We start from the raw sequence: 19,101 nt of genomic DNA, 5'->3' as shown, positions 1-19,101 counted from the left end.
TGACCTTATGACCTGACACATGGCCACATGCACATAATCTCAAGGGCCAGGGAGGATGGTAAATGATAAATGCTTAGATGTATGTGGTTGAGAATGGGTTATGGATGACATGTTTAAACCATGTTTAAGGATTAATTGATATGTTTTATAATGTGTTATGAAATGATAAGGGTAAAACAGAATGACATGATTGATACTTTGTCCTCCAGATGCCTGGATAGTGAATATAGTCAATACAGAGTGTGATTGATACTTTGTTCTCCAGATGCCTGGATAGTGAATATAGTCAATACAGAGTGTGATTGATACTTTGTTCTCCAGATGCCTGGGGCCTGTTGCACAAAAGTAGAATTAAGACATCCGGGATAAATGACTCAGCTGAGCTCAATGAAGCCAAAACATGTGCGTCCAGGCTTAATTGGTTGCACAAAGACCAAGCCAGGATGAGCAGACACGGATTCATTAAGCCAGTTGAAACCAATCCTGGATAGGTGCGCGCTCACGGCTCACTCAAATAGACCCCGCCACAGATCACAGATTAACTGATTTACCATGGCAACTAGAGCCGCGTACTTTTCCCCGTCGGAAGCACAAATCCTCATGGAGGCATACGAGGAGGTAAAAGATATAATTAAGAAGAAAGGCAACACCGCCACAGTGATAAAGCAAAGAGAAAAAGCGTGGCAAAGTATTGCAGACCGCCTGAATGCGTAAGTAGTGCACAATTACACACTCACCGCTCCGCTGAAACATCACAATTACAATTCAAATATTTAATTCACATCTCCAAAAATGCAGTTGTACTGTAATTATGAAACGGTTAAATTTTTAATTGAAATGCACTGCAGATATGAGTGAAATTGTGTAAAGTAACTCCATCACACTGTATAAAGCTATGATAAATTTTTTGATATTTTTACTGAAAACAAGACAAAAATACCAAGTAATTTTTTGCAGTGTGACTCCATTAAATGTGTGTGTGTGTGTGTGTGTGTGTGTGTGTGTGTGTGTAGATTAAACATGAACGGGCCAAAACGGACATGGCAGCAGGTCAAAATCAAATACAAGAACATTCTGCAGAATGGTATGGTCCCTGACTAATATTTAACAAAGCACAAGCATATATTGTACCCAGAAGGTGCCTGCTCACACATTGTCTGTACTGTTTTAGCAGTGAAAAAGAATACCCACAGACAAGGCACGGGTGGTGGGTCACCAAAGGCTGACCTTACCCCAGCAGAGGACATGGCCTTGGAGCTAAATAAAGGCAGGCCCGTCTTAGAGGGGATCCCTGGGGGGAAAGAGACGAGCATAGGTTCCTCCCAAGATGCCACCCGCTTCATTCAAGGTATGTCCTTCCATCTCTACATGGGATACAACCACATTCATATTGAATCAATTTGGACTGTCTGACTTTGGTTTACCTATTGCCTTGCAGTGTCTGGCAGCACTGTGTTCCTGTTAGAGCCACCAGCACAAGCACCAGACGATGCTGATCCAGTGAGTACTCCATCAAAGGCATACTGTAGGCCTGGCATGTCTTGTCTACTAGCTTCAATATGAATCCGATTAAATGTGATAGGGTGAAGGCCCCAGTGCAGCAGCAACAGCACATGATGGAGACGATGATGAGGAGGAGACCATCTCTCTGGATTCCAGAAGGCATGAGGTATCATGTTAAGACTGTGAAAGTACTATTTACTCTACAATGGTGAGGAGTCCTCATCAAAATCAAAAAATCTAATTTCTTTTACAGGACCCAGATGCTATACAGTGGGAAAACCAGCCTGGCAACATAGTGCGTATTAATAAAAGGACACCACATCCTGCCAAATTCCAGCTGCGCTAATTGTATTGTGTTCACAGAGCTCACAAGCTATCAGAAAGTTGTATGGCAACCACCTCCGGCGCCAAATAGAACTGGCAGACATAGACATTCAGTACAAGAAGAAAAAGATGGAAAATCTTGCACTGGAGTCCGAAATAAAAAAGAGGACAATTAGGAAACTGGACCTTGAAATAAAAAAACTTGAGAGGGAGGTGAGATATGCCTTCAATGTACACTGTATGCTAACTGTAACACAAATGTATTAATCATTATTTTTCTTTCCTCCCCCAGCTCCAAGAAGATGACACAGCTCAAAATAAAAATTAGGTATATTCTCGTAAAGTCAAGTGAGCCATGACATATGAGCTCTTATTGTGAGCACACAGGACGGTGGCATCTTTCTAAGGTTTTTTTTATTTTCCCAGCAATCAGTACAACCAAGTCATCGTTATAAGGCATCGCCCTCTTTTGCCCACCCCCCCAGCACCAGGTGTGGCCACTAGCCTATATGAAGGCCCAAAATTGTGTGTTCCTTTCTGCTCTGACAATGGCATGCCCATTCGTGCGAGATGTGGTGGATGAAGAAGCACTTGTGCTGAGGAGAGCCTTCAGGCGAGAAAGGGTCTTCAGGGACCGGTTGGACCCACTGGCCTTCCCTGATGACCATCTATATGAAAGATACAGGTTTTCTGCAGATGGCATCAGGTATCTATGCAGACTACTGGGTCCCAGGATTAAGCACCGCACTGCACGGAGCCATGCACTGAGTGTGGAGCAAATGGTTTGTGTGGCCTTGCGCTTTTTTGCTAGTGGAGCCTTCCTGTACTCAGTGGGGGATGCAGAACAGCTGAACAAGGCCACAATTTGCCGCACAATAAGGAGTGTGTGTCTGGCTATCAAAGCATTAGCAGATGTCTTCATCTCCTTCCCTGGCCACAGAAGACTCTGTGACATCAAAGAGGAGTTCTATAGGATTGCAGGTAAGAGGATCTACAAATTACAGGACAACTGTTAACACATAGTAGGATACTCATTACTTTGTGTGACAGGTTTCCCCAATGTCATTGGTGCAGTGGACTGCACACACATAAGGATAAAAGCCCCCTCAGGTGCCCATGAGGCCGATTTTGTGAATAGGAAATCCTTTCACAGCATTAATGTTCAGGTGAACATAACTTTTTGATATTGTCCATTGACGAACACTCTGCATTGCCAGTGATGTGCATTGATTGGTGTAATATTCCTCATCTTATGATTTCAGATGGTCTGCAATGCTGACTGTGTGATCAGCAATGTTGTGGCAAAATGGCCTGGCTCAGTCCATGACTCCAGAATCTTTCGGGCCTCTGAAATCTATCAGTGCCTATCACAAGGTAAGCCACACAACCCCTATTTATAACCATCATGGCTGTGTCAAGAATATCACTGTGTTTATGAGGTAGTAATGATGAGATTTTGTGTTGACAGGTGAATTCTCTGGTGTGTTGCTGGGAGACAGGGGGTATGGCTGCCAGCCTTTTCTCCTGACACCTTTCACAGACCCCCAGGAAGCACAGCAGGCCTACAACCATGCCCATGCCAGGACCAGGGCCAGAGTTGAAATGACCTTTGGCCTCCTGAAGGCACGCTTTCACTGCCTTCACAAATTAAGGGTCAGCCCTGTTAGGGCATGTGATATTACTGTGGCTTGTGCTGTCCTCCACAATGTGGCCTGCCTGAGGAAGGAGAGGGCCCCCAGAGTGCCACCAGCCATGGACTGGGACAATCCGGCAATCTTCCCTGATGACGACAGTGGTCGGCTGCTGAGGGACCAATATGTGTTGAATTATTTTAGTTAGTATGTGTGCTTTCAATTTTGGTTAAATATGTCCTGCGGTGGCAGAGGAATTAGGTTTTTTTTGGGTTCGTTTTTTTACGAATTTGGCCTCTTATGATGTTTGTGCGGTATACTGTGTGTAATACAAGGCTGCAGGGAGGCTACTGCATCCATTCATTTGTCTGTTCAGTTGATGTGTATGGATTTGTCCTGCATTTATTTTAGTGTGCAGACATGCAGGGTGTGTTATATACAGACCTTTGAATGTGTATGTATCATTTTGTATAATATGCTTGGATTCTGTGCTTTCCATCTTGTAGAGTCACTGTGACTTCAGTTTCGAAAGGAGCTGATGGTTTACCTGCTTTGTTTTGTCCTTATTCAATAAAGGAACATAATGTTACACATTGTGTTTTTATATTCATATGGAATGTGTATTTGTTTATATGACAGAGTACTAGGGCCACACTGAAGAAAAATGATAAAGTCATAAATTTATGAGGCTGGTTCTTTCTGCAGAAAAGCTACATATTGTTTTTACAGTTTTGATACTTATGACAATGTGATACTTAATATTCTGGCACATCAGCATGTCTTTGTTTATGAAACCATACTGAAGTACAATTTCACGAAATGCCCCACATCTGTCATTTTAACAACTGTCCTCCTTTAAAACAACTGGTTACAATATTATGACTTGTGTTTTTTTCCCCTCTGTGGCCCTAATATTCTATCATTTTATATATAGCCTTATAGTCTATGGGAAACTGTAAATTATCTAATGATAGCAACATCATCTAAAAATCATTTTTTATCCAAAATCATTGAAATTAATGATCACAAACGTTTAAATAATGACAGTGGGTCTAGTTATATGTGATAACAATGTATAGTGAGCAGTGAAATAACTATTGGTTTCCATTTGTGGTGACTGCTGACTGACATTAGGGATGAGATTAAATAGATCCTGGAATTTAGCCTGGTCTGGAGCAGGCTAGCTCCACAGAATAAATCTCCATGGTAATTTATACCATAACATATCCTCCTGCCCCCTATCCATCTTTAGTGCAACCGGATTACGGATCAATTGAGCCAGGATCACCAAGATATCCTGGCTTAATCCCTTATCCTAGTTTTGTGCAACAGGCCCCTGGATAGTGAATATAGTCAATACAGAGTGTGATTGATACTTTGTCCTCCAGATGCCTGGATAGTGAATATAGTCAATACAGAGTGTGGTTGTTCTTTAACGTACGTATGTATATCATCTTTAGAGTCACGCCACTAATAAGAGACAGAAGCCCCACTTAGAGAAATCAGGACCCTTGAGATTATGTGCATGTGGCTATGTGTCAGGTCATAAGCACAAACAAATGATAACACTAGTTCCATTGTTACTCCAATCTCCACACAGCCTCCACGAGGCGTTGTATCTGCATCACGTGTCATTGACATACCCAGACCAGCTGCAGGGAGTTATCAAAAGCATAGAGTTTGCACTAAAGAAATGTCTCTGCTCTGTTTTAACCCTTCAACAGGTTCTCAATCCATAAGCATTTAAGGCATATAGTGGTTTTGCTTTATCATTATGGGGTATTGTGTGTAGATTGATGAGGGAAAAAAACTATTTAATCAATTCTACAACAAGGCTGTAACGTAACAAAATGTCGAAAAAGTCAAGGGGTCTGAATACTTTCCGAATGCACTGTATATAGACAGGTGTGTGCCTTTCCAAATTATGTCCAATAAACGTAATTAGATAGAACCTGCTCTTACCGTGAGAAACAGATTTCCCAATCTTCTTCTCCTCTTCTTCATCTTTAATGTTGACATTCAGCTCCAGTGTTTGACTGCAGTCTTCCAGCTTCACTGATGCCATCTCTGGATCCTGCAGTAAACTGGGCTCCACTGTCACAATCAGGACCCAGTGACTGTAGGTTTGGACTCAGTGTGGAAGGAGAGAGGCAGGCTGGGTTTTGTCCTCACTGTTGATGTTACCGGCCTCAGACTTACCTGAATCGGCCAGTAGTAATAAAGAGAAACAGATACAAAAAGTTATTGTCTTGACAGTTCTGGCACTTTCTTTATACTCTAAACATATTTTCACTTTTTTCTTGTTCAATTATCTAATTCAGTGCTTGAATTGGACTGAAATAGGTGCTAATACTCATTTTGGGTGCCGGTACTGTTTATATTAAAGTGCAGGAGCTCCACAATACTTTTGAGCTAATACCTAACCTATAGTAGATGAATGCATAAATGACTCAAAATCCATTTAGTACAAGGTTACAGTTTGTTTTAGACAGCACTGTGTGCTAATTTCCTTAAACCTTGTCTTCACTGTATTACTTCAATCAAAAACCAATTGTATTTCCTGTTCACACCATAGCAACATTTATTGATAAAGACAGAAACAACAGAATGTGTCTGAATATTAGTACACATGTAGAAAACTGATAATCATTACATTCTGCTTCAAAACAGTAGTCCGACCGTGAAATTGTCTCTATCTGATGCACCCTCACTGTCCTCACTGAAGTCTGTTGACGCTGACCGAGAGTAGCCGCCATTTTACCAGCTTAGGAATTTTACACAAAAGCAATAATATGCTAAACGAACTCAGAAATCTCAAATAAATTGATTATTTATGAAATTACCATGAGAAAATTATGTACATTCACTCAGACAAACCCAAAGTCTCTAGCTATGTGACTTGTAAAATAGTTTTTATCACGTTCTTCACTTGGTTTGACACAAAAATAACACATCAAACCTTTACCAAACGTGATAATACCTTAACGGATGTGTTACCTAGCATGGTATGACATGTTCTTTCGACATTAGAAAGTTTAAACGTGCTATGACATACCTCTAGTAATAAATAGAAACGGACACAAATGTTATCTTCTTGACTGCACAGTTCTGGCGCTTTCTTTATTGTGAAGAATGGTGCAGCCTGCCCGGAACTTCCTGTTCCCCAGTACCACAGTGCAACGGTCCGTGCATTCCGAGATCAGATTACAACATTTCATTAAATTACTAAAAAAGTGTAAACTGTAGCAATTTATTTCCCTTTATAGTTTATTAGGCTAAGCATGACCTACATACAAATAATTTATCGAGGGTTGGAACCGGTTCAGGGAACAGAACTGAAAAATAACGTTAAAAAGAACCGGAAACTAAAGTGTTCTATACTTTTCAGGAACAGCAGTTATTTTAAAAGCATGTAATCCAGGTAATAACCTTATTTTACTTTCCGGGTATTTTTCTCCAGTCCCACAAAATCGCAACAAAGCTCACTCTAGAAACGTATTCCAGTTTCTGCCTTCCAGCTGGAATGGAAACCTTTGCCAGTGGGTGTGCGTGTGGAAACGACCTGCTCCTCCCCTCTGAAGCATAGGTTACTGTATCCTACTGACAACGTTACAAGCATGATTCAGAAATTAGGGAGATATGTTTAATTTGAGAAGAATGGATTAACTTTTTCAATGCTAGTTAAGGATACTATAGTCACCACGTTTCACATTGGATTTATTAACGACATAAAGGTAAGACCTGTTTTTAATTATAGTGCTACACTGCACAAACAAGGTTGTTAGCTACCTAGCTAACATCTGCTCTGGTCCAACATTAAACCAACTCTGAAGTTCAGACATTCAAAGTTCCTCCATAGAAGCCGCTCCTCCGTAGGTATAATTCTGTGGGCCTAATTCAGATAATGCAGGTCATAACACGATGCCCAGCTCTTCAAGACAAGCTTCCTCTATCCTCTAACGTGCTCTCCACACCCGCAAAATGTCGCACCTTACACTGTGATTGGCAGCACAGTGTGCTCTGAATGATTTTCCTATACAGATACTCTGTGGTGTACTAGTGTATTTATTCTCCCACTTGGATGTCACTTCCACAAGCTTTAAATTGAGGGCCAGGTTGTCAGGATGGGTAATGTACTGTACACATTAATTACAAGTACTCCTAAAAATACACTTCATTTTAACTAGCTAAATCCTGTGTAACAACTAGTAATTGCATTGTACTTGGCTAACATTACATGTTCTATGCTTTGAAATAGTGTCTTATTCTTCATCTGGGATTTGGATTTGTAAAATGTATTATAAAATGTATTTAATATATGTCTGATCAGGCTCAGGTAATATCAGGTTTGTATTTTCATGCTGATCAAAGCTCTAATCAAATCCAGACATTTATAAGCGTTATAATGCTTTTGAATGACACTTCCGGTTTTGGCGGAAAATACCGGGTTACCCGGGAGAAGAGTGATTTATTCTCGGGATGGAACATTTGTATAATATCGAGGAAATATTAAACCCTGATGCGCATACCAGTTGATTCACAAGACACCAACTAAGTAACTTACATATACGGTATCTTCATTAGGCCTAATGACATTTCATGTCCATGATAGGAAGTTTGTTGTAGTGACTCAGTAAGTCTAATTGTAAAAGTAACCCTCTAAAGTGCCATGTTTGTGCAGTTTATTATGTGGAGGAAACATTTAGGTAGCCAGGACCATACGCCAGGACCGCTCCGTAGGCCGCACTGTAGGCCTAGCTCTTACTGCAGTCCAGTGCCATGGACATCTTTGAAGTTTGGCCTCTAAGTAATTTAGGACGGCAACTTTATGAAGGCATCTTCAACGTGGTCTTATCGTACAAGGCTCTACAGACATGTAAAATAAAAACAGGCTATTTTTATTGTTCATATTATTTGCGTTGATGATGTATTGAAGTCAAGTGGTTCAACATTCAAATGCGACGGTCAGTGGAACACTTGCGCCACCAAGTGGACAATTGCTCAGTTCCCTTGTGGCATCAACGCTACCAGAGATATTTGAGATAAGATCAAATGTTATGTCAATATTATTATCTCTAAATTGATTCCCCCACCCGTATTTCATATATTATTATTCCGATTTAGCTGTTAATCTGGATTTAATTTATAAACGCTTTCTGTCATTTCCGATTGGAGGGCAGATGACCACGTGATTTACGAACCTACAAATGTGTTACTTTGTAACAGTCAAAAGTGGTTATTCCCAACGTTGATCAACTCCCAATCTATGCCAAGATTTTTTAAAAGCATTATCTTTAAAGCATTATCACTTTACCATTTACACCCTGTATCCTGTGCATGTGACGAATAAACATTGATTTGATTAGATGATTAACGCACCATTCACATCAGCTATCATAGTCAATATAGCAGTGACTGACTTCACCATCACTTTCTAGCCATCATTGACATTGAGATGAAGATGGTCAAACGTGAAAATATAAAATACATCGTGATCCTAATGGAATATAACAAAGCAATTATGTTATCTTTGCCTGCTTTATCTTTACAATGACAGGGGGTGCACCGTTCCTGGAGGTACTGCAATACCAGGTCGATGCGTGGGGTGGACGGAGCAAGCCCCTATTCCATCTCCCTATTCCAAAAATCAATTTAATATATGGTCCCCAGATAGGGGACGTATCAGATATTAAACTGATAAGAACAGATTTTTTTTTTTTTGGGGAAAAATTATTTTTATTTTCATTTCACATTCAAATACAAGTACAAATTCAGTGCATAATGTTGTACATAACATGGATTTACAAAAACAGTACGTACCTTAACCATATCAAAATAGCAAAACTCCTAAAAAAAGTGCTGTTCTGAGGAACCTGACCAGATAAAAGGCCTACATTCAAGAGAAGCATGTAAACAATTGCCTCTAACAATCTCCCAAAGCTGATCTTTCAAAGGAATAAAAACTATTATAAAAATAAAAACATACACATATACCAAAGGGAACTCTGAATAAAACTCAGTATATCGAATATTTACAAAGGCTTAGCCTACATTTCAATTTAAACGACAGAATACAGTTATACATACCCCTGTAGAATGCACCCCGCCGACACTCCACCTTGACTCTCCCTGAACCCATTCCCTCGTAAATCTCTCCACATCATTTTGATATTTTAAATGTACTTCTTGTAAAAAACACACAGAGAAGCAAATGGAGGACAAATGGGAAAAAACAGTCGGCCTTTTAACGGGGTTCCTAAGCCCTCTAGCGTTTATGCTAGCTATGTTAAAAAGGGACGACATGGGGAAAGGAGGGAAGCAGACAACTATCTAAATATGACATGAATTTCCAGACTCACTTTAAGTACAGTTCCTCGTTAGGAGGCCTGTCTGGGAAACGGTGGTCCCCAGGTGGAGGACTGTCCACAAAGATAGGGGTCGGGAAAACACTTTCCTCCTCAGTCAGTGTGGGTGCTGGAACACCGCTGGGTGCCAGACCGCTGCTGTCGGTAGAGCTCGCGCCTGACAGGGAAAGCAGAGTCTCCTCTGCGCTGCCCGGGTTTCCCGCGCTTTTCTCCTCAGACTCCCCGCTTACAAAACAACTGAAACGATTCCCCCCCAGGGCGGACTCCTCCGTCGCCTCCATGCGGATGAGTGGGGAAACAGGGCTCATCTGCTTCCTCTTGATAGAGCACTTCCTCCTCTCTCCCACCGTGGTCCAGCTCTCCGGAGCAGAGGGCGCGGTGGGCTCTCCCGTAGCCTCCTCCATTTGCTTGCTCCAGCTCCTGTCCCCCGCTCCGCTCTCCTCATGAGGTGATGATGGCGCCTCACTCCCGCTCTCCTCAGACTCTCGCAGTTCTCTCTCCATCACTAGCTCCTCCACGACCTCCTCAATAGCGCGTAGCTCTATAACTTTTCCCTCATCTGCTCTTTTCCCGCTCACCACTCTGGCGTAGGAGGGGGCTGCCTTTGGGCAGTGACGGAACAGGTGCTCCTCTGAGCTGCACAGACTGCAGCGCTTAGGCACGGTGCAATCCCTCATTACATGGCCGATGGCCCCACAGATGCAGGTATCGAACCAGCATCTGTAGCAACGCAGCTGCGATGCAGTGTCTTAGACCACTGCGCCACTCGGGAGGACCCTTAAGACACGTCATTTAATCTACCCTGAACATATACACAGTGTCCTGTCGGTAGGTGTCCACTGACGAAATATGCAAAATGCCTGAAAATAAGTTATTTTTTTACATAGACTGTATCACAATAGATTCGTAAACAAAATCACAGCAATAAGCTCACAAAATAACAAGTCAGTAAAAACATGAACACTGCACTCCAATCAAGAACTGTAAAACTGCTTAAAGCTAAATGTGAATAACTATGTTATGTTTATTCAGGTGCTGCTGCTCCATCCTCATCCACAGTCTCTTCCTCGACCCGCTCCTGGAAGTCAAAATAACACAAACTGGTCATTATTTTCCTTAAACAAATGATCAAAATGCCGGTTTAACGTCGTCTCCCTACTACATTCCTTTTTTACTAGCACAATCATTTAGCTATATTGACCGACTGGATTAAAGTGAAGTAAAAAGGCCATTATCCTCTATGGCCTCCATAACTTGGTTCAGAGCAGTCCTGAACTCTGTACGAATCATCTCCAGTTTCACCATTATCCTCTATGGCCTCCATAACTTGGTTCAGAGCAGTCCTGAACTCTGTATGGATCATCTCCAGTTTCACCATTATCCTCTATGGCCTCCAAAACTTGGTTCAGAGCAGTCCTGAACTCTGTACGGATCATCTCCAGTTTCATCATTATCCTCTATGGCCTCCATAACTTGGTTCAGAGCAGTCCTGAACTCTGTACGGATCATCTCCAGTTCCACCATTATCCTCTATGGCCTCCATAACTTGGTTAAGAGCAGTCCTGAACTCTGTACGGATCATCTCCAGTTTCATCATTATCCTCTATGGCCTCCATAACTTGGTTCAGAGCAGTCCTGAACTCTGCTTCTCTGTCTGCTTCTCTGTCAGGCCGTCTGCTTCTCTGTCCTTTATCGGTCAGGCCTTCTGCTTCTCTGTCGGCTTATCGGAACTACAGAGTTGGTTTAACGTTGGAACAGAGCTAATGTTAGCTAGCTAGCTAACAACCTTGTTTGTAAAGTGCAGTGCAGCACTATAATTAAAAAGAGGTCGTACCTTTTTGTCGTTAATAAATCCAATGTGAAACGTGGTGACTATAGTATCCTTAACTAGCATTGAAAAAGTTTATCCATTCTTCTCAAATTAAACATATCTCCCTAATTTCTGAATCATGCTTGTAACGTTGTCAGTAGGATACAGTAACCTATGCTTCAGAGGGGAGGAGCAGGTAGTTTCCACACGCACACCCACTGGCAAAGATTTCCATTCCAGCTGGCAGGCAGAAACTGGAATACGTTTCTAGAGTGAGCTTTGTTGCGATTTTTGTGGGACTGGAGAAAAATACCCGGAAAGTAAAATAAGGTTATTACCTCGATTACATGCTTTTAAAATAACTGCTGTTCCTGAAACGTATAGAACACTTTTTCCGGTTCTTTCCCTGAACCGGTTCCAATCCTAGAGAAATTATGTGGATGAAGGTCATGCTTAGGCTAATAAACTATAAAGGGAAATAAATTGCTACAGTTTACACTTTTTTAGTAATTTAATGAAATGTTGTAATCTGATCTCGGAATGCACGGACCGTTAGTAGTGGGGGAACAGGAAGTTCCGGGCAGGCGGCACCATTCTTCACAATAAAGAAAGCGCCAGAACTGTGCAGTCAAGAAGATAACCTTTGTGTCCGTTTCTATATATTACTACAGGTAGGTAATAGCACGTTTAAACTTTCTAATGTCGAAAGAACATACCATGCTAGGTAACAAATCCGTTAAGGTATTATCACGTTTGTTAAAGGTTTGATGTGTTATTTTTGTATCAAACCGAGTAAGTGAAATAACGTGATAAAAACTATTTTACAAGTCACATAGCTAGAGATGTTGGGTTTGTATGAGTGAATGTACATCATTTTCTCATGGTAATTTCATAAATAATCAATTTATTTGAGATTTCTGTGTTCATTTAGCATATTATTGGTTTTGTGTAAAATTCCCAAGCTGGTAAAATGGCGGCTACTCTCGGTCAGCGTCAACAGACTTCAGTGAAGACAGTGAGGGTGCATCAGATAGAGACAATTTCACGGTCGCACTACTGTTTTGAAGCTGAATGTAATGATTATCAGTTTTCTACATGTGTACTAATATTCAGACACATTCTGTTGTTTCTGTCTTTATCAATAAATGTTACTATGGTGTGAACAGGAAATACAATTGGTTTTTGATTGAAGTAATACAGTGAAGACAAGGTTATTAAGGAAATTAGCACATAGTGCTGTCTAAAACAAACTGTAACCTTGTACTAAATGGATTTTGAGTCATGTATGCATTTATCTACTATAGGTTAGGTATTAGCTCAAAAGTATTGTGGAGCTCCTGCACCTTAATATAAACAGTACCGGCACCCACAATGAGTATTAGCACCTATTTCAGTCCAATTCAAGCACTGAATTAAATAATTGAACAAGAAAAAAGTGAAAATATTTTTAGAGAATAAAGAAAGTGCCAGAACTGTCAAGACAATAACTTTTTGTATCTGTTTCTCTTTATTACTACTGGCCGATTCAGATAAGTCTGAGGCCGGTAACATCAACAGTGAGGACAACACCCAGCCTGCCTCTCTCCTTCCACACTGAGTCCAAACCTACAGTCACTGGGTCCTGATTGTGACAGTGGAGCCCAGTTTACTGCAGGATCCAGAGATGGCATCAGTGAAGCTGGAAGACTGCAGTCAAACACTGGAGCTGAATGTCAACATTAAAGATGAAGAAGAGGAGGAGAAGATTGGGAAATCTGTTTCTCAGGGTAAGAGCAGATTCTATCTAATTAAGTTTGTTGGACATGATTTGGAAAGGCACACACCTGTCTATATACAGTGCATTTGGAAAGTATTCAGACCCCTTGACTTTTTTTTAGATTTTGTTACGTTACAGCCTTATTGTAAAATAGATTAAATAGTTGTTTTCCCTCATCAATCTACTCACAATACCCCATAATGATAAAGCCCAAACTGGTTTTTGTTCAATTGTTGCAAAAACAACATCTGAACGATCACATTTACAAAATGTCTTTCTACTCTGCGAGTGTCTAAACCAGGGTTCTTCAATTCCGGTTCTGGAGGGCCGAAACACCTCCGTTTTTCATCCTCTCCTTCTAATCAGGGGCTAATTCAGACCTTGGACACCAGGTGAGTGCAATTAACTACCAAGTAGAAATAAAAAACAGAAGTGTTTGGACCCTCCAGGACCGGAATTGAAGAACCCTGGTCTAAACCATGATCACCTTGATCTCATTCATCTCAGTCTCATTGCAAAGGGTGTTTATTATAATACTTATGTAAACAATATATTTTTGTAGTTTTTAATACATTTGCAAAAATGTCTAAGAACTTCTTTTCACTTTTTCATTATGGGGTATTGTGTGTAGATTGATGAGGAATTGTTTTATTTAATTCATTTCAGAAGAAGGCTGTAACGTAACAAATTGTGGAAAAAATCAAGGGGTCTGAGTACTTTCCTAATGCACTGTACATATCCAAAAGTGGACCTAGAAGTTTGTCCTTAATATCTATTGGGAGCCCATCTGGACCTTCCGCTTAACCTCCCTTCATATCGAAAATAGCATCAGATTTTTCAACACCATCCAATTCCTTTTCCAGATCCAATTTAGTGTCTTCTGAAATAGAGGGAAAATGAAGACCTGACTAGTTCAGTTCTCAGGAGATTCAGAGTTGTAAAGTGTGTTGTAGTAGGAAGCAATTGTTTGGTTTATTTCTACAGGATCCATTGATAATTGTCCTTGTAAATTATGAATTGCATTAAAGGCTGAATTCTACTTCTTACTGTGCCAGGCCAGCAATTTACCAGGTTTTTCACCTTGATCATAGGACTGTTTCAGCCTAGTTAAGCTGTTTGCAGCCTTAGAGGTGGGAAGTTCTTCATACTGAGCTTTAAGACCAAATCATTCCTTGTTTACTTCTACTGAGTTATCCAATTCTCAGATTTTGCTGTCTATCTCTCATTTTCAGATTTTTATTTGATTTTAAACTGGTAAACTCCTGAGTGGCGCAGTGGTCTAAGGCACTGCATCGCAGTGCTAACTGTGCCACTAGAGATCCTGGTTCGACTCCAGGCTCTGCTGTAGCCGGCCGCAACCGGGAGACCAATGGGGCGGCGCACAATTGGCCCAGCGTCGTCCAGGTTAGGGGAGGGAATGGCCGGCAGGGATGTAGCGTTGATAGAGCATAGCGTTTGCAATGCCAGGGTTGTGGGTTCGATTCCCACGGGGGGCCAGTATAAAAAAAATATGTATTCACTAACTGTAAGTCGCTCTGGATAAGAGCGTCTGCTAAATGACTAAAATGTAAATGTGAAACGTATACTTTGCCCCCAAATATGTGCTTTGAAAGCCTCCCATCTGGTTCTCACTGATGTTTGGTGAGTGTTCAATGTCAAATAAACATCTATATGCACTCCAACGTAATGTAAGAAGTCTGGGTCCTGTAACCATCTGGGATGCAAACGCCATCTAGAGGATCCTTTTACTAGTTTTGTATCCCTATAGAATAATCACACAAGGGAATGGTCATTCAAAACAATAGTATCATATCCATTTCCTGCTACATTGGGAAGCAATGAGCAAGAAACTAAAAAGTAGTCTACATGAGAATATGATTTAAATGTGAACATGAATTCTCCCTTTTACTCGGGTTCTGAGTCCTCCAAGGTTCACATAGATTTAAATCCTTAATGAAATGCTGTAATTTCTTTCTACTCTGCGAGTGGGAAGTGTCTAAACCAGAGGAGCAATGTAGATGAGGATCAAGAGTGCAATTAAAGTCCCCTGCCATTAGGACCTTAACAGGAATGGAGGCTATCAATAGAAATACATTCTCAAAGAATTTGGGATTATCATCATTAGGACCATAAACATTAACCAGATTAATATGCTCATTCAAAAGAGTTCCCTGTATCAAAATGTATCTACCAGCTGTATCAGTTATAATAGTATCCACTTGAAACGGAACAGATTAGTGAATTAAAACCATAATACCATGAGAATGAGAAGAGAAACAAGATGCTATTACTTGCCCTTGCCATCTCCTGCATACTTTAAGTAGCTCATCCTTCAACAAGTGAGTTTCTTGTAGGAACACAATAGATGAATGAAGTTGTTTAAGCCTAGTAATAACCTGTTTTAAGCTTGGATAGTTTACAAACTCCACAGACATTCCACAAAGTACATTTAAGTTTTGCATTTGAAGTCATTTAACCAAAGATGTGAACATGGAATAAGCTATAGCATAAAGACATATCTAAAATATGTTTAGTAACCACAAAGACCGCAGGAATATTTTGTAGTGAGGAAAATATGTAAAGATCTGTTGGAAGAAACAAACATAAATCTATCCTAACAACACAGGGTCTTTTGCTAGTAGCCTATATAGTAGCCTAAATATCACAACAAAAGGCCTCTCTAGCAAGATGATATGTGAAATATCACGTAGTATTTGTGATCAGGCCTTTATGGTAGAGTGGCTAGACGGAAGCCACTCCTCATGAAAAGGCCCGCTGGGAGTTTGCCAAAAGACACCTAAAGGACTCTCTGACCATGAGAAACAAGATTATCTGGTCTGATGAAACCAAAATTGAACTCTTTGGCCTGAATGCCAAGCGTCACGTCTGGAGGAATCCTGGCACCATCCCAACGGCGAAGCATGGTGGTGGCAGCATCATGCTGTGGGGATGTTTTTCAGTGGCAGGGACTGGAAGACTAGTCAGGATCGGGGGAAAGATGAACGGAGCAAAGTACAGAGAGACCTGAAAATAGCTGTGTGGCGACACTACCCATCTTACCTGACAAGCTTGAGAGGATCTGCAGAGAAACTCCCCAAATACAGGTATGCCAAGCTTGTAGCGTCATACCCAAGAAGACTTGAGGCTGTAATCACTGCCAAAGGAGCTTCAACAAAGTACTGAGTAAAGTCTGAATACAGTTTATTTTTTTATTATTATTATTTTTGCAAAAATTGTGTCATAACACCTAGCGATCAAACAGGGAAATGGTTCCAATCATTTTTCCTTTTTATTCATTTTAGAAACACTTAAGATAATGGCTGTGTTTCGTGTAGGCTTACCCTGGCGTGACTTTTAGCAACATATTCAGCTCTATTTCCTCTCAGACACTAATTAACTGTGGTGGCAGGTGCAGTGATGACCGCTGAGAAGGAGCTGAGTGTAGAGGGAAGCAGTGTGGTGAGGGAGGTTATCGTCTAGTCTATAAAGAGGGATGCGTCCTCCAGTAGCTCAGAGATAGAACCTGGTGAGAGTGAGGATGAATTACCTGCTGTGAGGAACTCCGAGTTCGGGCCTTGTTCCAAGGATGATAAGGATGATTCTGGCCCAGTGGGAGTGAGATTTGTAGAGAGAATGGATCCATATGTGGTGTCAGGTTAGGTGGAGAAGAGGTTGGGGACTGTTGAGTTGGTGAAGGTAACTGAGTGGACTCGTGATGATTTTTTGTTTCTCCTCTGTCCAGAGGGAGCGGGCGCTGCGGATTACGTGATTAGAGACAGGAATTGTGACTTGAATTGCTCTCCGGAACAGGGTGGCATTGAAAGGAGTGATAATGGGGTTAGGTTTAAGTGTTGAGGATGTGCAGTTGAAATGGAAGATTCCAGGTGTCTGTGACACCCTCCGTTTGGTGAGAGGTAGATCCGGTGTAGAGCGTGGGGAAACAGAGAATACATTCTGTCATGCTGGATTTTTATGCATAGTCTCTGCCAGATAAGATCAAGGTAGGAAGTGTCAGTTATCCCGTGAGCGATTTTGTTCCGTAAATATTAGTGTTTTAGGGGTGAAGTTTATGGGCCTGTTGCAGCAGTGTGTAGGCGTGAGATGCCTAGATGTGACAAGTGTGCAGGAGGGCATGAGATGAAGAAATGTGTGGTATTGGTGGAGAAAGTTCTGTGTGTTAGTTGTGGGGGTGCTAACGGGCTGGAGATCTGAGGTGTCAGGTGAGAGAAAGGCAGATTGTGGTCCTCTATAGCTCAACTGTAGCTCAATTGGTAGAGCATGGCACTTGTAACGGGTAGTGGGTTCGATCCCCGGGACCACCTATACGTAAAAATGTATGCGCACATGACTGTAAGTCGCTTTGGATAAAAGCGTCTGCTAAATGGCTCATTATTATTATTATTATTATTATTAGATTGAGGTTGCCAGGGTTACAGTAGTACATAAAGTGTTGTAGCAGAAGCAGTGAAGGGAGTGGTAGAGGAAGATGGGTACAGGGTGAGGGATCTTGAGAGGATTCCTGTGAGTAGGCAGAGACCAAGAGAGAGTGATGGGAAGAATATGTGCTTCAGTAAGGTGGGCTTTTTAGCATTTATAGCAATGGTTGTCAATTGTACTGCAGAAATTGATCAAAAAGTCCCAGAAAATAGAGGCTGTGGTGGCAGCGGCAGAGAAGTACTTGGGATTGCGAGGATTTACTGCAGAACAGCTGCAGGGGGTGTTGAGTGGTAGTGGTCTGGCGTAGGACTAGATGGGGTTAAATAGTGGAATGGGGTGGTGGGTTTTTGTCGTGGAAAATCGCCACGAAGGGACTCAAAGTCAAATGAGTCCCTTGTTGGAGAGGTTCCAACAAACGTAAAAGCACCATAGTACACGTCGGTCGGGAGCTCTGCCGGGGCAGTCCTGTTAGTTGTCCTATATACTGCTTACACAGACAAGTTATATTTGCATGATTTTTAGCTTTATTCATAATTAATTAATTGTTAACATTTGGTTCCTGCATGTGACCGACCAATACCTCACAGGGCTTCTTCTCTCCAAGCTGAGACCTTGAAACTGAGATATCCCTTTTGGATCCCAGAACAATGTTCTGGGCGTACTGCCAATTGGTCTGAGGAGGTCAGTCATCTGCACGAACCAATAACATTTACCCTCACATTTTTTAGAGCAGGCTAATACTGCAATTTTGTATTAATTACCGTATCAATGAATTTAATGTACAGTGAGGGAAAAAAGTATTTGGTCCCCTGCTGATTTTGTATGTTTGCCCACTGACAAAGACATGATCAGTCTATAATTTTAATGGTAGGTTTATTTGAACAGTGAGAGACAGAATAACAACAACAAAATCCAGAAAAACGCATGTCAAAAATGTTATAAATTGATTTGCATTTTAATGAGGGAAATACGTATTTGACACCCCCTCAATCAGAAAGATTTCTGGCTCCCAGGTGTCTTTTATACAGATAACGAGCTGAGATCAGAAGCACACTCTTAAAGGGAGTGCTCCTAATCTCAGTTTGTTACCTGTATAAAAGACACCTGTCCACAGAAGCAATCAATCAATCAGATTCCAAACTCTCCACCATGGCCAAGACCAGGGACAAGATTGTAGACCTACACAAGGCTGAAATGGGCTACAAGACCATCGGCAAGCAGCTTGTTGAGAAGGTGACAACAGTTGGTGTGATTATTCGCAACTGGAAGAAACAC

General features: G+C 41.3%; 1 protein-coding gene across 1 annotated transcript; it reads left to right on the top strand.

Annotated features, from left to right (window-relative positions):
• Positions 1-325: 325 nt before the first annotated feature.
• LOC311122043 (uncharacterized protein) lies at positions 326-4,067 on the top strand. Its single transcript, XM_084196460.1, has 11 exons — positions 326-710; positions 1,014-1,084; positions 1,172-1,348; positions 1,439-1,500; positions 1,583-1,669; positions 1,757-1,798; positions 1,867-2,040; positions 2,120-2,155; positions 2,254-2,808; positions 3,090-3,201; positions 3,296-4,067. Exons 1-8 carry the CDS (start codon positions 553-555, stop codon positions 2,153-2,155), a joined length of 807 nt encoding a protein of 268 aa, XP_084052586.1. The 5' UTR covers positions 326-552; the 3' UTR covers positions 2,254-2,808; positions 3,090-3,201; positions 3,296-4,067.
• Positions 4,068-19,101: the final 15,034 nt, after the last annotated feature.

The sequence above is a fragment of the Coregonus lavaretus genome, assembly GCF_964263955.1.
Source record: "Coregonus lavaretus genome assembly, contig: HAP1_SCAFFOLD_57, whole genome shotgun sequence".
NCBI classification, from domain to species: Eukaryota; Metazoa; Chordata; class Actinopteri; order Salmoniformes; family Salmonidae; genus Coregonus; species Coregonus lavaretus.
This window is presented reverse-complemented; position numbering and strand designations above follow the sequence as displayed.